Source organism: Amphiprion ocellaris, chromosome 1 (genome assembly GCF_022539595.1).
Source record: "Amphiprion ocellaris isolate individual 3 ecotype Okinawa chromosome 1, ASM2253959v1, whole genome shotgun sequence".
Taxonomy (NCBI): Eukaryota; Metazoa; Chordata; class Actinopteri; family Pomacentridae; genus Amphiprion; species Amphiprion ocellaris.
Window position 1 is genome coordinate 9,174,888 of NC_072766.1, and position 16,517 is coordinate 9,191,404.

The 16,517-nt window shown below is 38.0% G+C and overlaps 1 protein-coding gene across 4 annotated transcripts in view; it reads right to left on the reverse strand.

The window, feature by feature from the left end:
* The window catches only part of ano5b (anoctamin 5b), a 29,832-nt gene extending 15,114 nt beyond the window's left edge, over window positions 1–14,718 (reverse strand). For 2 of the 4 annotated variants that reach the window (XM_023263191.3, XM_023263188.3), the window contains exons 1-3: window positions 14,366–14,718; window positions 8,634–8,678; window positions 1,939–1,991 (exon numbers count right to left, since the gene is read on the reverse strand). In XM_023263191.3, the coding sequence (XP_023118959.1) occupies window positions 1,939–1,991; window positions 8,634–8,678; window positions 14,366–14,441 (174 nt within the window). In that variant the 5' untranslated portion in view covers window positions 14,442–14,718. Of the gene's footprint in view, window positions 1–1,938; window positions 1,992–8,633; window positions 8,679–11,978; window positions 12,029–14,365 lie in introns of all 4 variants that reach the window. The other 2 variants (XM_055012418.1, XM_023263189.3) reach the window with 2 other exon arrangements.
* Window positions 14,719–16,517: the final 1,799 nt, after the last annotated feature.

The window sequence follows — 16,517 nt, forward strand, 5'->3', positions numbered from 1 at the left end:
TAGAAAACCACATGAAACAGAGAGTTTTGGAGACTGTACAGTCACAGCCTTTCATTACACAAAAATAGTCGACTATGGAAGAGAAATGTGTTCTACATGTTTTTTTCAGCTTTTATATTTCAGTCATTGTCTTAACTCCTAAACCTTCAAATAAGTTCATGCAAGAAGTTTCTTCCATTACTGTCAAAATGTGTTGTGTTGACACTACAAATTCCTGTTGGTTACAGCATCAAGCTCCTCTAAGACAATAACTATTATTTTTATCTCTCGGAAACAGCACTTAACTGGAAGTGATAGAATTACGAAAAAGGATACAAGATCAAGTGATCTACAGTATGTGATATACTGTCTACAAGTGCACTAGTGTCTACAATACACAGTATGTGTCTTTATATGTAATGCTGCTATAATAATGTCAGTCAGTATATTAATAGATCTCATAACCTTGAACCACAATGGAATTTATTGTATTATAAAACTTCAGTCTTCACTTGTAACTACACTGTTAAATTGCCTATTTCTGGCTATTTATAATTGTTCTTCTTCTTTACATTGCAATACAAATGGTTCTAAGATAGCACATTGTTGTTAATCTACTCTTAATTCAACATATGTTAATGACAGATGTATTCAAGTACAATATCAAATTTCATTTAAGAAATATGACAATTTGTGTATTCTTGAAAATATGTTTAATTTAATTATTCATATCAGTAGCTGACTTTTACATGACATTAAAAAGGCCCACTTATATTTTTACTAGTGGGAGTTATGATGTGTGTATTTTTTTCCGGTATTGTTATTTTTGAGTGGTGATATTCTTCATTATTCACAAGGCTCATCTGGTTTAGCAATTGAGACAAAACATACTTAAAGAACGATACTGTAAACACTCGGTTCAGAGCACCCAGTATGTTGAGCAGTTTACTGAGCTCCACCCAGGTTGTTTATCAGAGCCTCACATCCACTAACAGACTTTCCTGTATCAGGGGCGTAAACACTGCTCACTGCTCCTTACAGTGTTATTCAACCATGGTCTGACTTAATGGAACTTTTTTAAAAAATACTAATGTTTGGTAGATTTACCCTGATAACAAAGTGCTCAGTTCTTGCACTAAAACCTCGAGACATATTTGACAGAAATATAGTCCGGGTTATCGATTAAGATGAATCATCCATCTGCTACTTGACCTCATTATTTCAGTGAAAACCAAACAGACTCCTGTTTGAGCAGCCACAGTTTATTTCTGTTTCACTCTTAGAGGAATGAGAGGAGCTCTTTGAGACACAGAAGTCTTGTGACTCGGTAATCGGAGCGGTGAGTCAACAAAAGGTCAGTCATCTAAGTCTGTAAAATCACACAAACATGCAGTAAACACTGATATAAACAATCTGTGGGCTACAAAGACAATAACACCGGCTTTGGAAGTATAACGTGATCAAACTGAGATTGGTTTTTTTTTTGTTTTTTTTTAAAGAACATTATTTAACAATTTAACAAGTCAAAGAATGCTTTGAGAAATGTGCTTTTTGACCTCCTGGCCTTGCAGAGAGTTTGATACAGTAAATATGAAGCTACAACCACCGTCCCATTATCTTAGCTTATCACAAAGACTGGAAACAACTCTTAAAGTTGCACCCAGCCAAAAATGATGATGCCCTCCATAAAACACCTGCTTTTCTATGCATTAAACAAACAACCTGAGAGTTGGTGCTGGCTGACAGATTTCCTTACCTGTTGACGAGGTGCCTCCTTCCTACTAAACTAACCTACCAAGCCGCTCGCTGCAGCTTCATACGTAATGTACAGACAGATGAATGGTATCAATCTTCTCAGGCAGATCTTCACAAAAATACCTTCTCTTGATAAAATGTCACACTTTTTCCTGAACAGTTTATGAATGTCTTAAAAGGCCCCACAGATACATCAGAACTTACTTCTGTATGTCCAGGCAGTGGAGCTTCTTTCAGACCATTTCCACTGCTTTCATCTGCAAAATAGTTAAATAAACGAAATAAATCAAACATGTAACACTCAAATGTATAGAAGTAGGTAGAAAATAGAGTATATATTGAAAAGTTGAACTTTGTGTAGAGGGATAAATACGTTTCATACAACTGAGTGTAGTAACGGTTTGTGGTTCAAAATTCACTCTAGAGTGTGGAATTAGTTATGTATTATTTGTATATAACAACATGTTTTGATGCAATTATTGTTATAAATGCAATTTTTAAATAGTCTTAAAACTTACGGATATTAAGTGATTTTGAACTGTAAGTGTCTGTGTGTGTTGTAGGGGTCTGACAAATTATAAACTGCAGTATTTGGCATTTGTCAGATTATCTGTATGTTTATTGCATTAAAAAATAACTAGGGATGTCAGATATTGGCTTTTCTTGCCAATAACCGACATGCTGATATTGTCCAACATTCGATTTTTGATTCCGATATCAACCGATAGCCATACCGACACCGATATATGTGGGCTATTTAACTAATTTATAATTCCAAACCACAGACATATTGTTAGTCAGGCATAGCAAGCTTGTTAGCGCAGCCACACTTGTTTACACACTTCCCGACACAGTTTGTTTATGTCATCATTTGCACGCCGGTAAATGCAGGCGAAATCCAGGTATTATTTTATCGGTTTTCATGATAGGCTAAAAAATATTGATATTGACCGATATTACATTTTTATGCTGATATCGGGCATCCCTAAAAATAACTTTAAAATGCACTACCCTGACTTTAATGCAATTGACTCTCACTATCTGTAGTCACCACTCGATGGTCTCATCTACAGCACTATCAGACTGGTTACCCATTACAACTAACAGCCTATAAACACTGAAGAATAAATGTTGAAAAACTCTCTTTTGAGTTAAGCATATGTAAAAGTTTTCCAATGGATTTTGTGTTAATGTAAATTGATGACATGATTTTTATTTTTACTGCACATGTACTGTATCTGAAAATATTATTGAGCTCCTTAACAACTAATAGCCTATATAATTATCAGCCCTAAAAAATACATATCCTGCATGCATGTCTTTGATCCTCCTGAGAAACGAGGAAAAAAAGCATCTTTCAAAATTTAACTTTTTTTGTTATTTCCTCCCTTTTTAGAGGTAAAACAACTCACAATTTAGAATTTTATGAAAATATTTTTCTTTTAGATTTTACAGCATATCCACTGTAGTAGACGACAGAATGCTTTTACTGTAAAAAATAACAGACACACTGAAATCAAAACAGGCTGACAAGAAAACACGTCAATCCATTTTCTATTTAAACTATAAGAAACTAAACTAAATAACAACAGTGTAAAATTTAAGACATAAACATAGTTGTTAACAACTATTTATTACATAAAATTACTTTACATAGAAAATATATTAAATCATTCTCATGTCCATTACAGTTTTGCTGCAGTCTCCATTTTGTCTGAGCATGAAAACAAAGTTCCCATTTTCCCACCCAATCACGAGAAATCATTGGAAAGGCCAGGATGTCCTCTATTGAACACATCAGGTTTTAGCAGGGTAGCTCAAATGAGTCAAAAGATATAGAACAAAAACAAATGTCCAGTACAGAGGACATAAATGAATGGGCTGGGTCTCAGGAGAAGTAGTTTAGATTTCTGTGGTTGATTTTACATTTAAACTGTGTCAACAAAGGTGTCCCAGGGTGGCTGTAGCATCAACAGGATCTGAACTGAAACAAGGGTAAATACAGGAGGCCCATAGATTCATTACTGGTCAATCTGAGCTATATATAATGATGTTTGTATTGACAAAGCTGACTTTTCAAAGACCTCTTCCACTTCCCTGTTTACATGAACCCACCCAGTGAGGGGAAACAATAGTTCCAAAAATAATGTCATAATACTATCTACTTTTCCCACTCACATGCAGTAATTTAACTGAGCTACATTAAGCTCCATTTATATCTATGCAAGATACGTGGTGTTCAGGATAATCATAATGCTCACTGAAAACCAGTCCATCCCTTTAAGAGCCATCAGCCAGCAGGCAATAACAGTTATGGCCGCACATGCATCTCAGACAGCCTCAATTTACCAAGGGCCCAATAAAAAAACCTCGAGGCTCCTGGTTAGAGCAGCAGATAGATTTTCACCACACTGGTAGGCGCTGAGCTGACAGAGAGATGAGGAACACAAAGGCTGCTGCACACACACACACACACACACTTATACAATGACACACAACATTCCTGCAGTGCCTCTTTCTCCCTGCGTGGCCGACTCCGGCAGCGGGAATGTGCTCGTGTAGCAGCACTGCTCCGCTCGCTGCCTGCTCCCACATTCATTATTCCTGAATGTGGGAACGCTGCACTTCCTGTGGGGGAGGCTGCATGTGAAGGCACTGGTGTCTGGGGGAGGAGCTGGAGGCTGGAGGTCGCTGTGGTACCAGGCGTCCAAACTCCGCTTAGAAGAAACGCACGCGGCACACAAAGAACACAAAGATCTCCAGCCTCCTTCAGCTTCAGCCAGCCAGTGCTGATTAGGCTCGATAATGTGACAGACAGCAGCGTGAGCCAATGAGGGAGGCCCTGTGGTGTCTCCATGTGGAAGCGCGATGATACTCACTGCCAAGGAATGGAAATAAGCCATGACTTAGGCCATAGGAATCCCTGAGGTACACAGAGGGCAAATGGCACCGTGATTTTTCCATTAGCCTCGTGGGAAGCACAGTTGACCGCGCAGCTGAATTTTTCTTTCTTCTTGGCAGCTTTCTTCCCTCTTTCCTTTTTATTTGTCTCACTTTTTTGGGCGTGCTCCAACTGTGCACAGCCAGTTATCAGAGCCTGGCTTGAGCAAACAGAGCAAAGGGCCAGCAGTGTGTTAGATCCACTTCCACAGAGACACAAATAACCGGAGAACTCACGGAGTAGCTCTCCTTCTGTGAAGCTCAGCAGCAACGATCGGCCACAGTACAGACACACCGAGTGGCACAGATGGCCGTAAATGTTCATTCACTCGGAATAACTACTGTATATTTAAATCACATCATTCATTCATTTGAAATTGACTCTGTAAATGTGACTTTTGACTTTCTAACCCACTTTCCACCAAATTACACTACTGCTGCTGTCTATTTACAGTAGCAGAGAAACTCTCCTGTGAACACCCGTCGAGTGCCAGCTTACTGAAAAAAAATCCAATAACCACAAGTCAGTGAGACAAATTTAACCACTGCCTTTTTAGTGTCCCGAGCATTGCTCCATTTCAAAACCCTCATTTTATGGGTAGATGCACCTTTTCTCTCATCAGTTTTGATGTAATGTCCTATTGTGGGAGATAGACAACACTTTCATTATATGGTGGAAGATATGTAATCAGCAAAAAAGCAATCAACTTCTTGACTGGGTCTCATTGAACAACTATAAAGTCTGCAAAAAAAGTTAATAAAAGGGTTGTTGTCCTGATGACCTGCAACTCTCAGCATTTCCAGAAGGTCAGAGGTCAAATGGTCCACTCAGTGATCTATAAACTAATGCATGTTGCATCATTTACCAAAAAGACAGACTCTGACATGTTTTTTAAATGATTTTCATTGATATTTTTAGGAGAAACAGGTGAGGACTTCATACATCTAGAGGAAGCAATAATTTAGAGTTATATCTAGGCCATTAACAGGCAAGAAGGGATCCTTTTGGGGGGAAAAACAATGCTAAATATGTAACTCTGATACACAGAGATGAGTTATTAGGAGTTAAATCCACAACCAGAAAGAAACTTTAACACAATTGGTAACACTTGTAGAGTACTCAAGCTGCTGTACAAGAGCTGCCTCAAGACCAAAGCTAGAGTAGAGTAAACCCTTGCAAAGCCAATGGTGAGGCAGTAAGTTTACTCATGTGGGACTCAGTCAAGGACACAATCAAGTGGTCTTTTTTCCATAATTCCCCAATTCTATCCATAGACAAATGTGAAACACATGCATATTTAGCCATTGCTGGCTGAGAAACAGATTTTCAATCTCTGCTGCAGGTCAATTTACAAAAATCCTGGATCCTGCATTTCTAATAATGCAACTTGTTTGTCTTCTCGTCTTTATTAGAACTAAATCCTTTTAAGTCACTGGACCACAACACAAGCTTTTATCAACAATTTTAGACCTCCTGGTCACAGGTGACATATCTGATGGTTTTTCTTGTGTCGTTCTTTCAGATTTGGACTAAACTGACTGTAGAACTGTCTGTAACCAGGGACACACTCATGGCTACAGACTGCAAGGCCAAATTCTCTGAGGGAAACTGAACATACACAAGGTGCACAGACAGTAAATATTGCTGTTTCCACTGTGCCAATAACAAGACTGTACTGAAAAACTGCAACTTACGTGTATTTGTTCAGTTGGTTCAAAGAAATGGCTTAAGGGAACCTTCAGAACAAAGTACAAATAGACTTTAAAAACAGATAATAATAGTGTTTCCTTGTATTAGTGTGAAATACACATTGTCTTATTTAGACCACAAAAACCAACACTTTTCACTTTAACATCAACCTGTCAGCCAGAAACAACTGTCAAGTGCATCTCCTGTAAAAAGTTCTGTAGAAGACACGCCGTTAACCAACTACGGTGGCCCTGAGGCCCAAATACAGAAACTAGCTGCAAATTTTTCAACCGCACTGACACATAGTCAACTAGGTGCATCACCATGGTGACAACACTTGTGTCCATCACTTTTAATGCCCCCTGGAAACATTTCTATTGTAGTTTGTGCGATTTACAGCATTTCTGCATTCGGTGTATTTGCAGTTCTTTCCTGTATTTGGTTGTTTTTTTGTATTTGCAGTGTTTTCTTCCATCTGTTGCACATGTTGTTAAATGGTTTTAGCCATTTTTTTTCATTTCCATGTCTTTTGGCTCTTTGCGTGTGTTTCACTCAAGTTGCTGTGCATTGACTTTTCATCGCTACCGTTACCAAACGGTGGAAAAGCATTTTCAGCATTTCACCCCACTTCACCTCAAATCTTCCCTTGAAGTCAAGAACCTGTTGGAGGAAACTTAGTGATATTGCAACAGTTTACTACTCAGAACATTCACAGGTCAGATCCTGGTGAAATATTTGCCCATGTTTCCAAGAAAATTAGTCCTCGATTGCTGCGTCATCTCCACCAGGAAGAGCACTGAAGGCTGGGTAGGAGTGATCAGCATTAGGGTCGGACAATTTTCCACCACTCTGAGTGATTAAAGAAATCAGAGGAGGAATTATACAGTCGGAAGAGGAGGTCACTTGTGCCAGCATATCAATTTGCTGACAAAGTAGAGATGAAAAAACAGCAGAGGCAATGAGCAAATCCGCTGCTCCCCAGCTGATTCACGCCAAAATCTAACTCACTCCAGCCTGGTGAATTTTTCCATTCCCTGCGACAATGATCGCCTCTGGACAGGAAATCTGCCTCTAATTTCTGTACTGCTGGAGCAGATGAGCTGCACATTTAGCACTCCGTGGTTTCACTTTGTACAGCAGCATGTATGACTGTCAGGCAGTGACCCCTTTCAGTGTGTCCCAGAGTCAATGCATATTATGAAATATAACCTGGATTTCTCAGTATGACTCAACATACAGGGTTTAGTATTTGTGTGACAAGAGGATGTGAAAGAATATGTCAGCCTTCCACTTACCCACACACAAGCACAATACATAACAGATGTTTTTCAATAGCAAGAAACAACCACAAACTTGCAACCTAATTGACACGTCATGCACTTATGCATGTACATGGGACATATACAGCTGCAGTGGTGGAATGTCAATGAGGGATTTACTCAGTTATTCTATGTAAATACAATTAAAGAGCTTATATTTTACTTCTATTTTAGTACTTATATTTTAATCCAAATAATCTGAGAAAGGAATATTGTACTTTTTACTAAGAACTTATCATCTTATATCAAATTCAAATACAGTTATAGATCAAATTACTCTTTACCTGCTAAACACTACATTCTGATATACAACTCTGATCATTCTACTTTAACTGTCTCTTCTTAACGTGCATTTTTATTATACTACTACAGTTATGGATGCTAGACTTATACTTGCATTGGGCTGTTTTTTATATTTGTATACTGATATTGTTTGCAAATCCATAACACTGACTACATTACAGATCAAGATACTTTATCATAATTATGCAAAACTGTTCTGAAGTACAGATAGAAAACTGCAGTCCTTATCGGTTAACAGTGGTGTAATACAGCCAGAGATATTAATGAAATCGCTCGTCGTGGTATAAATGTTAACATCACTGAGCCCTGGTTGAGACACCATATGCACATTCCTCACTGCAGCATTTAAATGCATGCATCAGTGCAGATTTGACACATCAGCCATGAACACAGGATGCGGCACGTTTAACTACCAGGAGCCAGGTAGTAAAGCAGAAGCCACCAGAAGCTGAGATGGAGGTTGATTGAGACGTACAGACATTTTGAACTGAGCAGATGAATCAGAAGGCAGCTGTACATTAACAGAAACAGAAATGTGATTCCCTATTTCGGAGAGCTCAGCATGTGGATGAAACGAGATACAGCAGCAGGTTATGGCAAACGGACGGACAGACAGGCATCACATAAAGCCTCAGATCTGCCCGTACCTGAGTGCAGGTTAATCTTGAACGCGGTCAACACAGCAGGACCATCTTTAAAGGACAGACAGACATACAGACAGATAAAGGTTAGGAGGTGGTATTAAACTGTAGATCAGGGGAAATAAGCATGCAGGGTTATTGAGTACTGAGATACAAAATCCATCAGGGTGTTACTTGTGCAGTAGGACCCAGGGCCTACTTGGAAACAGCTAATAGAGGAAATAAACAACATGAAAGGTCTACAGAGCATTTTATCACTGGTTGCAATCAGAGCAGTTCCTTTATCTGTTATGGAACATACACAAGCGCTGCTGCCAACTTGAAAAGAACGCAGCGTGTTGTGTACCTTTGATTCAGTAACAACCAAATAGTTTTTTTACTATGACTCAAGCGCGCTGTGTGGGTGTGTACTGTTCGAAGCAGCAACCGTAACAGCTCTTGTGTAGCTCTCCCACAAGGCTTTCACACAGCTAGACTGCCCTGTTTACCCCACTCAAACAACTATATCTATTTTTCACTTGATTATGAACTCCTCAGAGAGTCTTGCACTTCAGCAAATGCAGACTAACTAACCGCAGCGCCGCATTACGACAATACGAACCTTCTCCCAAGGGAAATGATACAAACATGTCACAGATTTGTTACTGTTTCTCTCTAGGCAGGAGTTTTCCTTGTGCCAGATTTATGAGGAAAAAAAAAGCCTGTCTGAATGTATGGAGATGAATATGAAATATTAATGAGATAAATATTTATATGTAGTAGCTCACGCTAAAAGTCAACCACTATAAAGTATCCGACGAGCCAAAAGTCTGTCCTGATAGTTGCATTAGTAGGTGAGTGCAGCAGGGACTCACGTGTAAAATGGTAGAGCACTAAACTGAACTTTCAAATTTTAATACCAAAACACCGCTGAGTCCTGAAAGCGGAGCATCATGGTGCGCAGCGTGTTACAATGAAACCACAACATCCTGAGCTCGATCCGGGCCTCAGGTCCTCTATGACAAAACATCCTTTCTATCTTTCACCCCACATTTCCTGTCAAGTCAGCTTATTATATTCAAAAAAACAACAACAAAAAAAATCCAGTCTAATATAAATTTTGTTATTGAAGCTCTAGAGTGAAAATGTAACGTATCAGACATACACTGAAAATTAAACTAAATATGCAAACAATGTTATGCAAACAATACCTGCTAATGGTGGTATCAGTTCCATGGACTATGAATATTAAGGAGAGAACATCACTGATGTAGTAGCAAAGATATCCACTTTTCTTCTAAGTAAGCAGGCTTGTGTTGTTAGAAATAAATATTTCTTTTCTCAGGAATATCATCAGGATATTGTTGACCTAAAGGGGACATTTCCTGACAACCCCCGGAAAGCTCCGACTGTGCCAATATACCACAAACAGAGGAGGTCATGCACATGACAACGGGGATCATGCATTATCTGTTGAGGAAGGCATGGTTGAGGAAGAAATAAAGTTTTTAAGGAATACTGGTCAATGCAGATTAGGACGCAGAAAGCAGCTATTTTTTGCTGTGCATGTCGTGCAGCCTCTGGACTGGATGTTTGGTTTTGATATTGTTCACACAAGATGTTCCATAATCATAAAGGCAACATTTACCAAGAGATACAACAAATACAGTTACTGCAGGCTCAGCTGTCCTATAAAAAAAAACCCATCCATAAAACAGAATTTAATCAAGAACGAGTGTTTACTTTAATCTGCGAGTCTCATGTCAGTATACTTAAAGGTAAACGGGTCATAGCAGAGGGGAGGCTTATGGCAGCTGTGATCTAAACTTAGACCAGAAATTGTGTTTTAATCCAACAAAATAAAATCTGAAACTTGTCCTGGCAGCTCTGGCAGCTTTACTCTAGCTGTTTTCTAGTTTGCTGAGAGAAAATCCTGCTTGCTCTCCATGTCTGATTTAGTATCATGCCTCCATCAAAAGAGGTAATACAATTACATAGCCTGTTGCCATAGCAACTCTTTGGCTCTGCTTCACCTCTGACGGGAAGATGACTTCATCGGCCGGACAACTAGGGGCAAAGTGAGATCACCTTAAAAGGAGGCAAATCGCTATAAATAATGAATAATCGCTATTAAGGGAACTTAAAAGACGATAAGATTAATTTTCCTGGCTGTGCTTTAGTTGAGGCCAGAAATAAACTGAAAACATTTAAGTCTAGTTAAAAAGATTTACAGAATGAGGATGGTACCAATTAATATTAATATCTGAGTGTGTCTGGTGTTTGCACAGTAGTGGGACGTGAGTCATAAGTGTCTATAAATCGGTGTTTGGACAGCTGTTAATGAGGTAACACACTAGAAACACACATAGATGAAGGTGAGGACGGAGCCTGTCCTCTGCTTTCTGTTTTCTCTTTCACACGTGGTCGACGGTTCGTCCTGATAACAGCCTGAACAAAGCCTTTGTAGAGCAAGAACAGTCCTTTAATCTGCAGCTCACCCTAGATAACCAGCAGGTCTCTTTATTAAACCACTAATTAACACAATAAAGAGTGTGGTCGCACTAACGGAAAAAGGGTTTGATTTAGATGTAATTGTGGCCACTCACATCGCTTTGATTCAACCTGAACACTGGGGGAATACATTTTCCTTTATTGAGCATTCAGCGATGCAGTGTCGTGTTGGGTAAACATGCAGGATGTAGGACTACGATGTAAGTGAGCTGGAGCCTGTTTATTATTATGATACACATTAATACAGATTTTACTTTCAGTTTTGCATCTGTTCAAAATACTAAATGATTCTTTAAAAATAAATCATATTCTCAATTGCGTTTCCAAAGATAAGGAAAAAATGATCATAAAAGCTCATTTTTAAGGCTCTTGGATGTTTTAGTGCTTTAAAAGAAAAGGCACAGATGAATAATTCCACATTGGTGAGTAATACTAGTGACTTTTCATACAGAAACCAGGAAAACTTTTCCTACTTATATAATGTCACTATAAAATGTGAGATCAAATTCATAACAGTGATGCAACTACATTTTAACATATCAATTGTTTGGAAAGTTCTGATATGTTCTTATAATATTACCTCAAAATTAAGTGGGTCAATATATAATTGCAGGACTTTTTGTAACATAGTTGACATTTTTGCTGTTTTCAGGTCTAAAATCAACATTGCCGCCTATAACCAAACACCACATGACATTTTTAGACAAAGATTCTTCTAAATATTATATATACAATTGAGTAAAATTGAAATTGAAAGTTCTTTATAAAGATATTGTAGTAAACCTGTTGACATGCCATAAATCCACATTTGACTCACACACAACTTTATATTAAATAACTCAGAAAGCCTTGGAGTCTTACCAGTCTTTTCTTCAGGAGGAAATGACATCATGTGGAGCAGGTCATGTGATCTGGAATTAACACACTTCCTGGAGAGGTGTTTTTGTAATGGGGAACTTAGTTGAAAGTGATTTCTTGGACACAGATACAATTTGTTATTTTCCATCTAAAGTTTGATATATTGTCAAAAAAGAAATATCTGTCTTGATTGTCTAAACTTAATAAAAAGAACACAATAAAACAATTTTTGAATAAGCTCATTTTATTATTGTTTAGCTAATTAGAAAGTGGTTATTAAATTTAGATGGTTATTTAGATGACATTTCAGTGATATCCAGTCATTTTTATTAATAAGTGATTGTTTCCATAATAAATAATTATTGAATTTGTAAAGACATGATCATAATGAGCATAAACAACATTAGTTTTTTTGTTTTTTTTTTTTTAACTTTTAATAAAGATGTATGCAAGATATATCCCATGGACTTCAAAAGTCCCTCAATTATACATTGACCCAAGCATAAAACTGTCCAAGGATATTTCATTGTCAAGACTAAACACAAACTTTTGTCTCTCCTTCTCTGAGGCGTCTTCTTTAAAATGCAGCACTGCTCTTATCACAGAAGCGTCAGACTTTTTCTTTATTTGCATTTCAGTCATCTTGTGTTCTGACAAGCAGAGGTCAAAAGATGTGGTCAGTCAATATATGTCATAATGCATCTGAGAGTATTGTCTACGTGTACTTTGCTTTTCATGTTATGGATTAGGGTCCCTCTTGGAAACCAGAATGCCTCCTGATAATTTAATAGTTACTGAACTTCTTCTGTGCCTCAATTGGTTGTAAAAATAATGAAAAGTTTACCTCTGCTCGTTCGAGTATTCAGTTTAAATGTCAGTAAGGGAATAAGACAGGTGAAAATGAGGAGTTTTAGTTGTTAGCAAGTGACACATGGATTATGCAAACTTGAATGCGACTCTTTATTACATCACGATTCAAGCACATTGTCTCCAGCTGCACACCTCATTACTCAGACTATCAGACTAATCTGCTGCTCTGGAAATTGGTGAAAAAACACGATTTTTGCTTCATGCATTATTAATTAGATCTAAGAGAAAACGCTCTAACCACAGAAAGCGCTCTTTTCCATTTGTCCTTTTTCAGTTTCCTTTCTATTTGACTCTAGATTGATGAAATTTCAACTATTTTGGAGAACACAGTCACTTCTTTGTTGTCTATTACGAACAAAACAGGCTGTTCACTGATGAGACTGACTTGTCTGTCTTACAAGTCAAATATACTTTCAACTGATTTCTGTGCAATCTTGAATACCACCTGAGTAAAGTCATAACACAACCACTATTACAACATATGGAGCTTGGTGGCATTGAAACCAATCATCTTTCCTTCTTTCTAGTGTCCTCAGACATTACTGTACATAGAAACAACAAATAATAGTAAACCAATGTAATTAAATCATGCTTAAGTCTGAAAGTGAATCCAAAACCAAAACCATCCAGATAACATCTCATGAGCTCGCCTGAACACTCACTTGAAAGTGGTTTATTGTTTAGCAGAGTCGCTGAAGCCTGACTATCTCAGAGGAGTCAATCCCATAAGATATAGACACAGACGCTGAGCCTGACACGTATTTGTTTACACAGATGTATCATGTATGACCTTTTTTCCCCCCTTTAATTCACATTGAAGCTAACCTTGAGATGAAGATGCTGCCTCGGCTTCATGTAGGATCATCTGCTACAGTGACAATATTTGTAGGTGTTGCTCTAATTAAGCAAGATCTAAGAAAACAATCACTAATAGAGAGTAATTCTATGCCAGTGTGACCTAAATGACTTCGTCAGTACCACTTTTTAGGGGCCTTCCTGTGATGCAAAGCAGACAACAACAACAACCCTAACAGCCCTCCAAGATCCAGCGTATCTGCTGTGATCTACTTGCCTGCTGGCTTGTCATGGGATCACGAACTGGACTTGAGACAGACCACATAACAAGCAACTAAATTATATGAAGCAGAGTGAAAGCCTGTTTTGCTCCAAGCACTAAAATAACTATGAGAATGAAATTTTGATACAAGGATTTACACTTTGTCAGCCTCATTAACCTTAATGTGTTTATGTTTAATGTTGCCATGAGGATAAATTGCAGGTTATTAATTAATTGCAGCCTAAGTGTGATTTTTAATTGCATTAGCAGCATTTTGCAGGAGGACGCTCACAGAAGCCTGTTTTTAATTGTGTTACCAGCTCAGAGGGATCAGGATTACACTTAAACCTGCAGTGGGCTACTTTGCCAGAGCAGCTACCACCACGTATAGTACCACCTTGTAGGAGGAATAACGACAAATGTGGCAGATTTGTGGCAAATAGTCCAATTTGGCCAAACATACCTGTGACCTGTGAGTCTGAGGCATTCTGCAGCTCGATCAAAGTTTCATCCTTCGCCTTCCCGGTGATCCGTCTCATAGCGGCGGGCGGTGTTATTCTAAAGGCTTCACCTTCTCAGTGAGGATGCCTGTCTGTCTGTCTGTCTGTCTGTCTGTCTGTCTGTGTGTCTGTCTGCTGTGCTGTCGAGCAACGATCCAACATCCGAGCATCCGCCGATCACAAACTAGAATCAATGAGTCCGATCAGTTTATGGCAGATGGATTGTATTTTACATTATAGCCAATTTCCAGTGAAACTGTACCCTGCTGGGCTCCCTGACACAACCCGAGCAGAGCAGGCACCATAAAGGGGAGTGGCAGCGCTTTTTAGTCGGCACAATGAGTGTGCGTGAAAGAGACGGTCATAGAGAGGGAAAGAGAGAGAGAAACAGCTTGCGTTATATATTACATTAAACAGAATGTATTTCCGTGCTTTGGCAATATGCCAATAAGCAATTTGAACTCTAAAGAAATTAAGTGAATTGACAGAGAGAGAGAGAGAGAGAGAGAGAGAGAGAGAGAGAGAGAGAGGGAGAGAGAGAGAGAGAGAGAGAGAGAGAGAGAGAGAGAGAGAGAGAGAGAGAGAGAGAGAGAGAGAGAGAGAGAGAGAGAGAGACTAGACGTCCGATTCAATTCAATATGATTTATTGGCATGGATATTAGATGAGCAATACTGCAATAAATAAATAACAGTTTATTAAGTAGGGTAATAAGATTAAATAATTTTTTAAAATTTAATTTATAAATAAATTACATATATAAAATAACATTAAAAAATAAAACTGGTTATATTTTTGCAACAGCAGATTTTACAGAGTTAAAGAAGGAAAAAATACATTGTGCCAGAGAATGCTCTGGGGGTTAATAATGACAACAACAACAACATCAGAATAATAACAATAACATGAGAATAAATTCAGTACCTAATAGAAAAGGAATATAATATAAGTATGATACATTATGATAAATACAAATAAGTAAGCTAAAGACTAGTATAGAAAAGTAAAAAATAATACTGCAATGATTCTGAGGTAGTAGAGTAAAATCATAAAGATTAATGAAATTTTGCCCAATAAAACTTCAATTTTGCACCTGAAACTGAAATACTGCACCTGAGAAGAAGATCAAACAACAAGAGAATCTTGGGGGGAAAAAAAGGAAAAAAACACATAAAAATGTCTTTGTGTGTGTGTGTGTGTGTGTGTGTGTGTGTGTGTGTGTGTGTGTGTGTGTGTGTGTGTGTGTGTGTGTGTGTGTGTGTGTGTGTGTGTGTGTGTGTGTGTGTTTGTGTGTATGTGCTATATGTATATTATACTATGTCAAGATAATTATAATATTCTGGTATAAATATGTTTTAATTATATCTCCCTCCGCTTATGACATATTATCGCATATTGTGTCCTCTTCTAATATAATCTGTTCCTTTACACTGTCATCGAGTTCTATAAAGTTTGCGATTAACAAATCAAATTTTTTAAAGTTTTCTTGTATTATATTATTGTGTTGACAGATTTTAAGAGGAGCTGTGTCAGTCTAACTCACCTGTCATGCAGTGACTCCTTCTTCTGCTGGTATCTTGTGCTGTCCTTTCTCTGTGGTCACTGAGTCTGTATTTGATCAGGATCGTTCTCTGTTTTGCATCTCTGACAGCAGAGAGATATTCTGCCAATTTATATTCATGGTTTCAGGCCAGATAGCATTGAAGTTTGTTCTCTGTTTTGGTTTTACAATGTCCCATATAAGCTTCTTTATTAATGTAAAAATTCTGTTTTTTCTGATTGATGTCTGAAGAGGAGTGTTGGTCTGAAGTTGGTCTTTTTCTTAGTCAATTTCTAATTCTACTTAAGAAGCTGTATTTTTTCCTTTTATTTTTCTCAGTTCATTGAATTACATCATCCTTTATGCTTTGCCACTTGTTGTCCACCTGATTTGCATATTTACATGCCAATAAAGCAAACTGAAATTGAAATTTGCAAACTGAATTGAGAGAGAGACAGACAGATACAAAGAGAGGGAATATGCATCCCAGAGAAAGGTTTGTGAGTCACGTTGCTTTGCTGAGTCAGTTGACTGAAATAGTCTAGTGGTAAGTTACATTTTCACTCAAGTGGAGCAG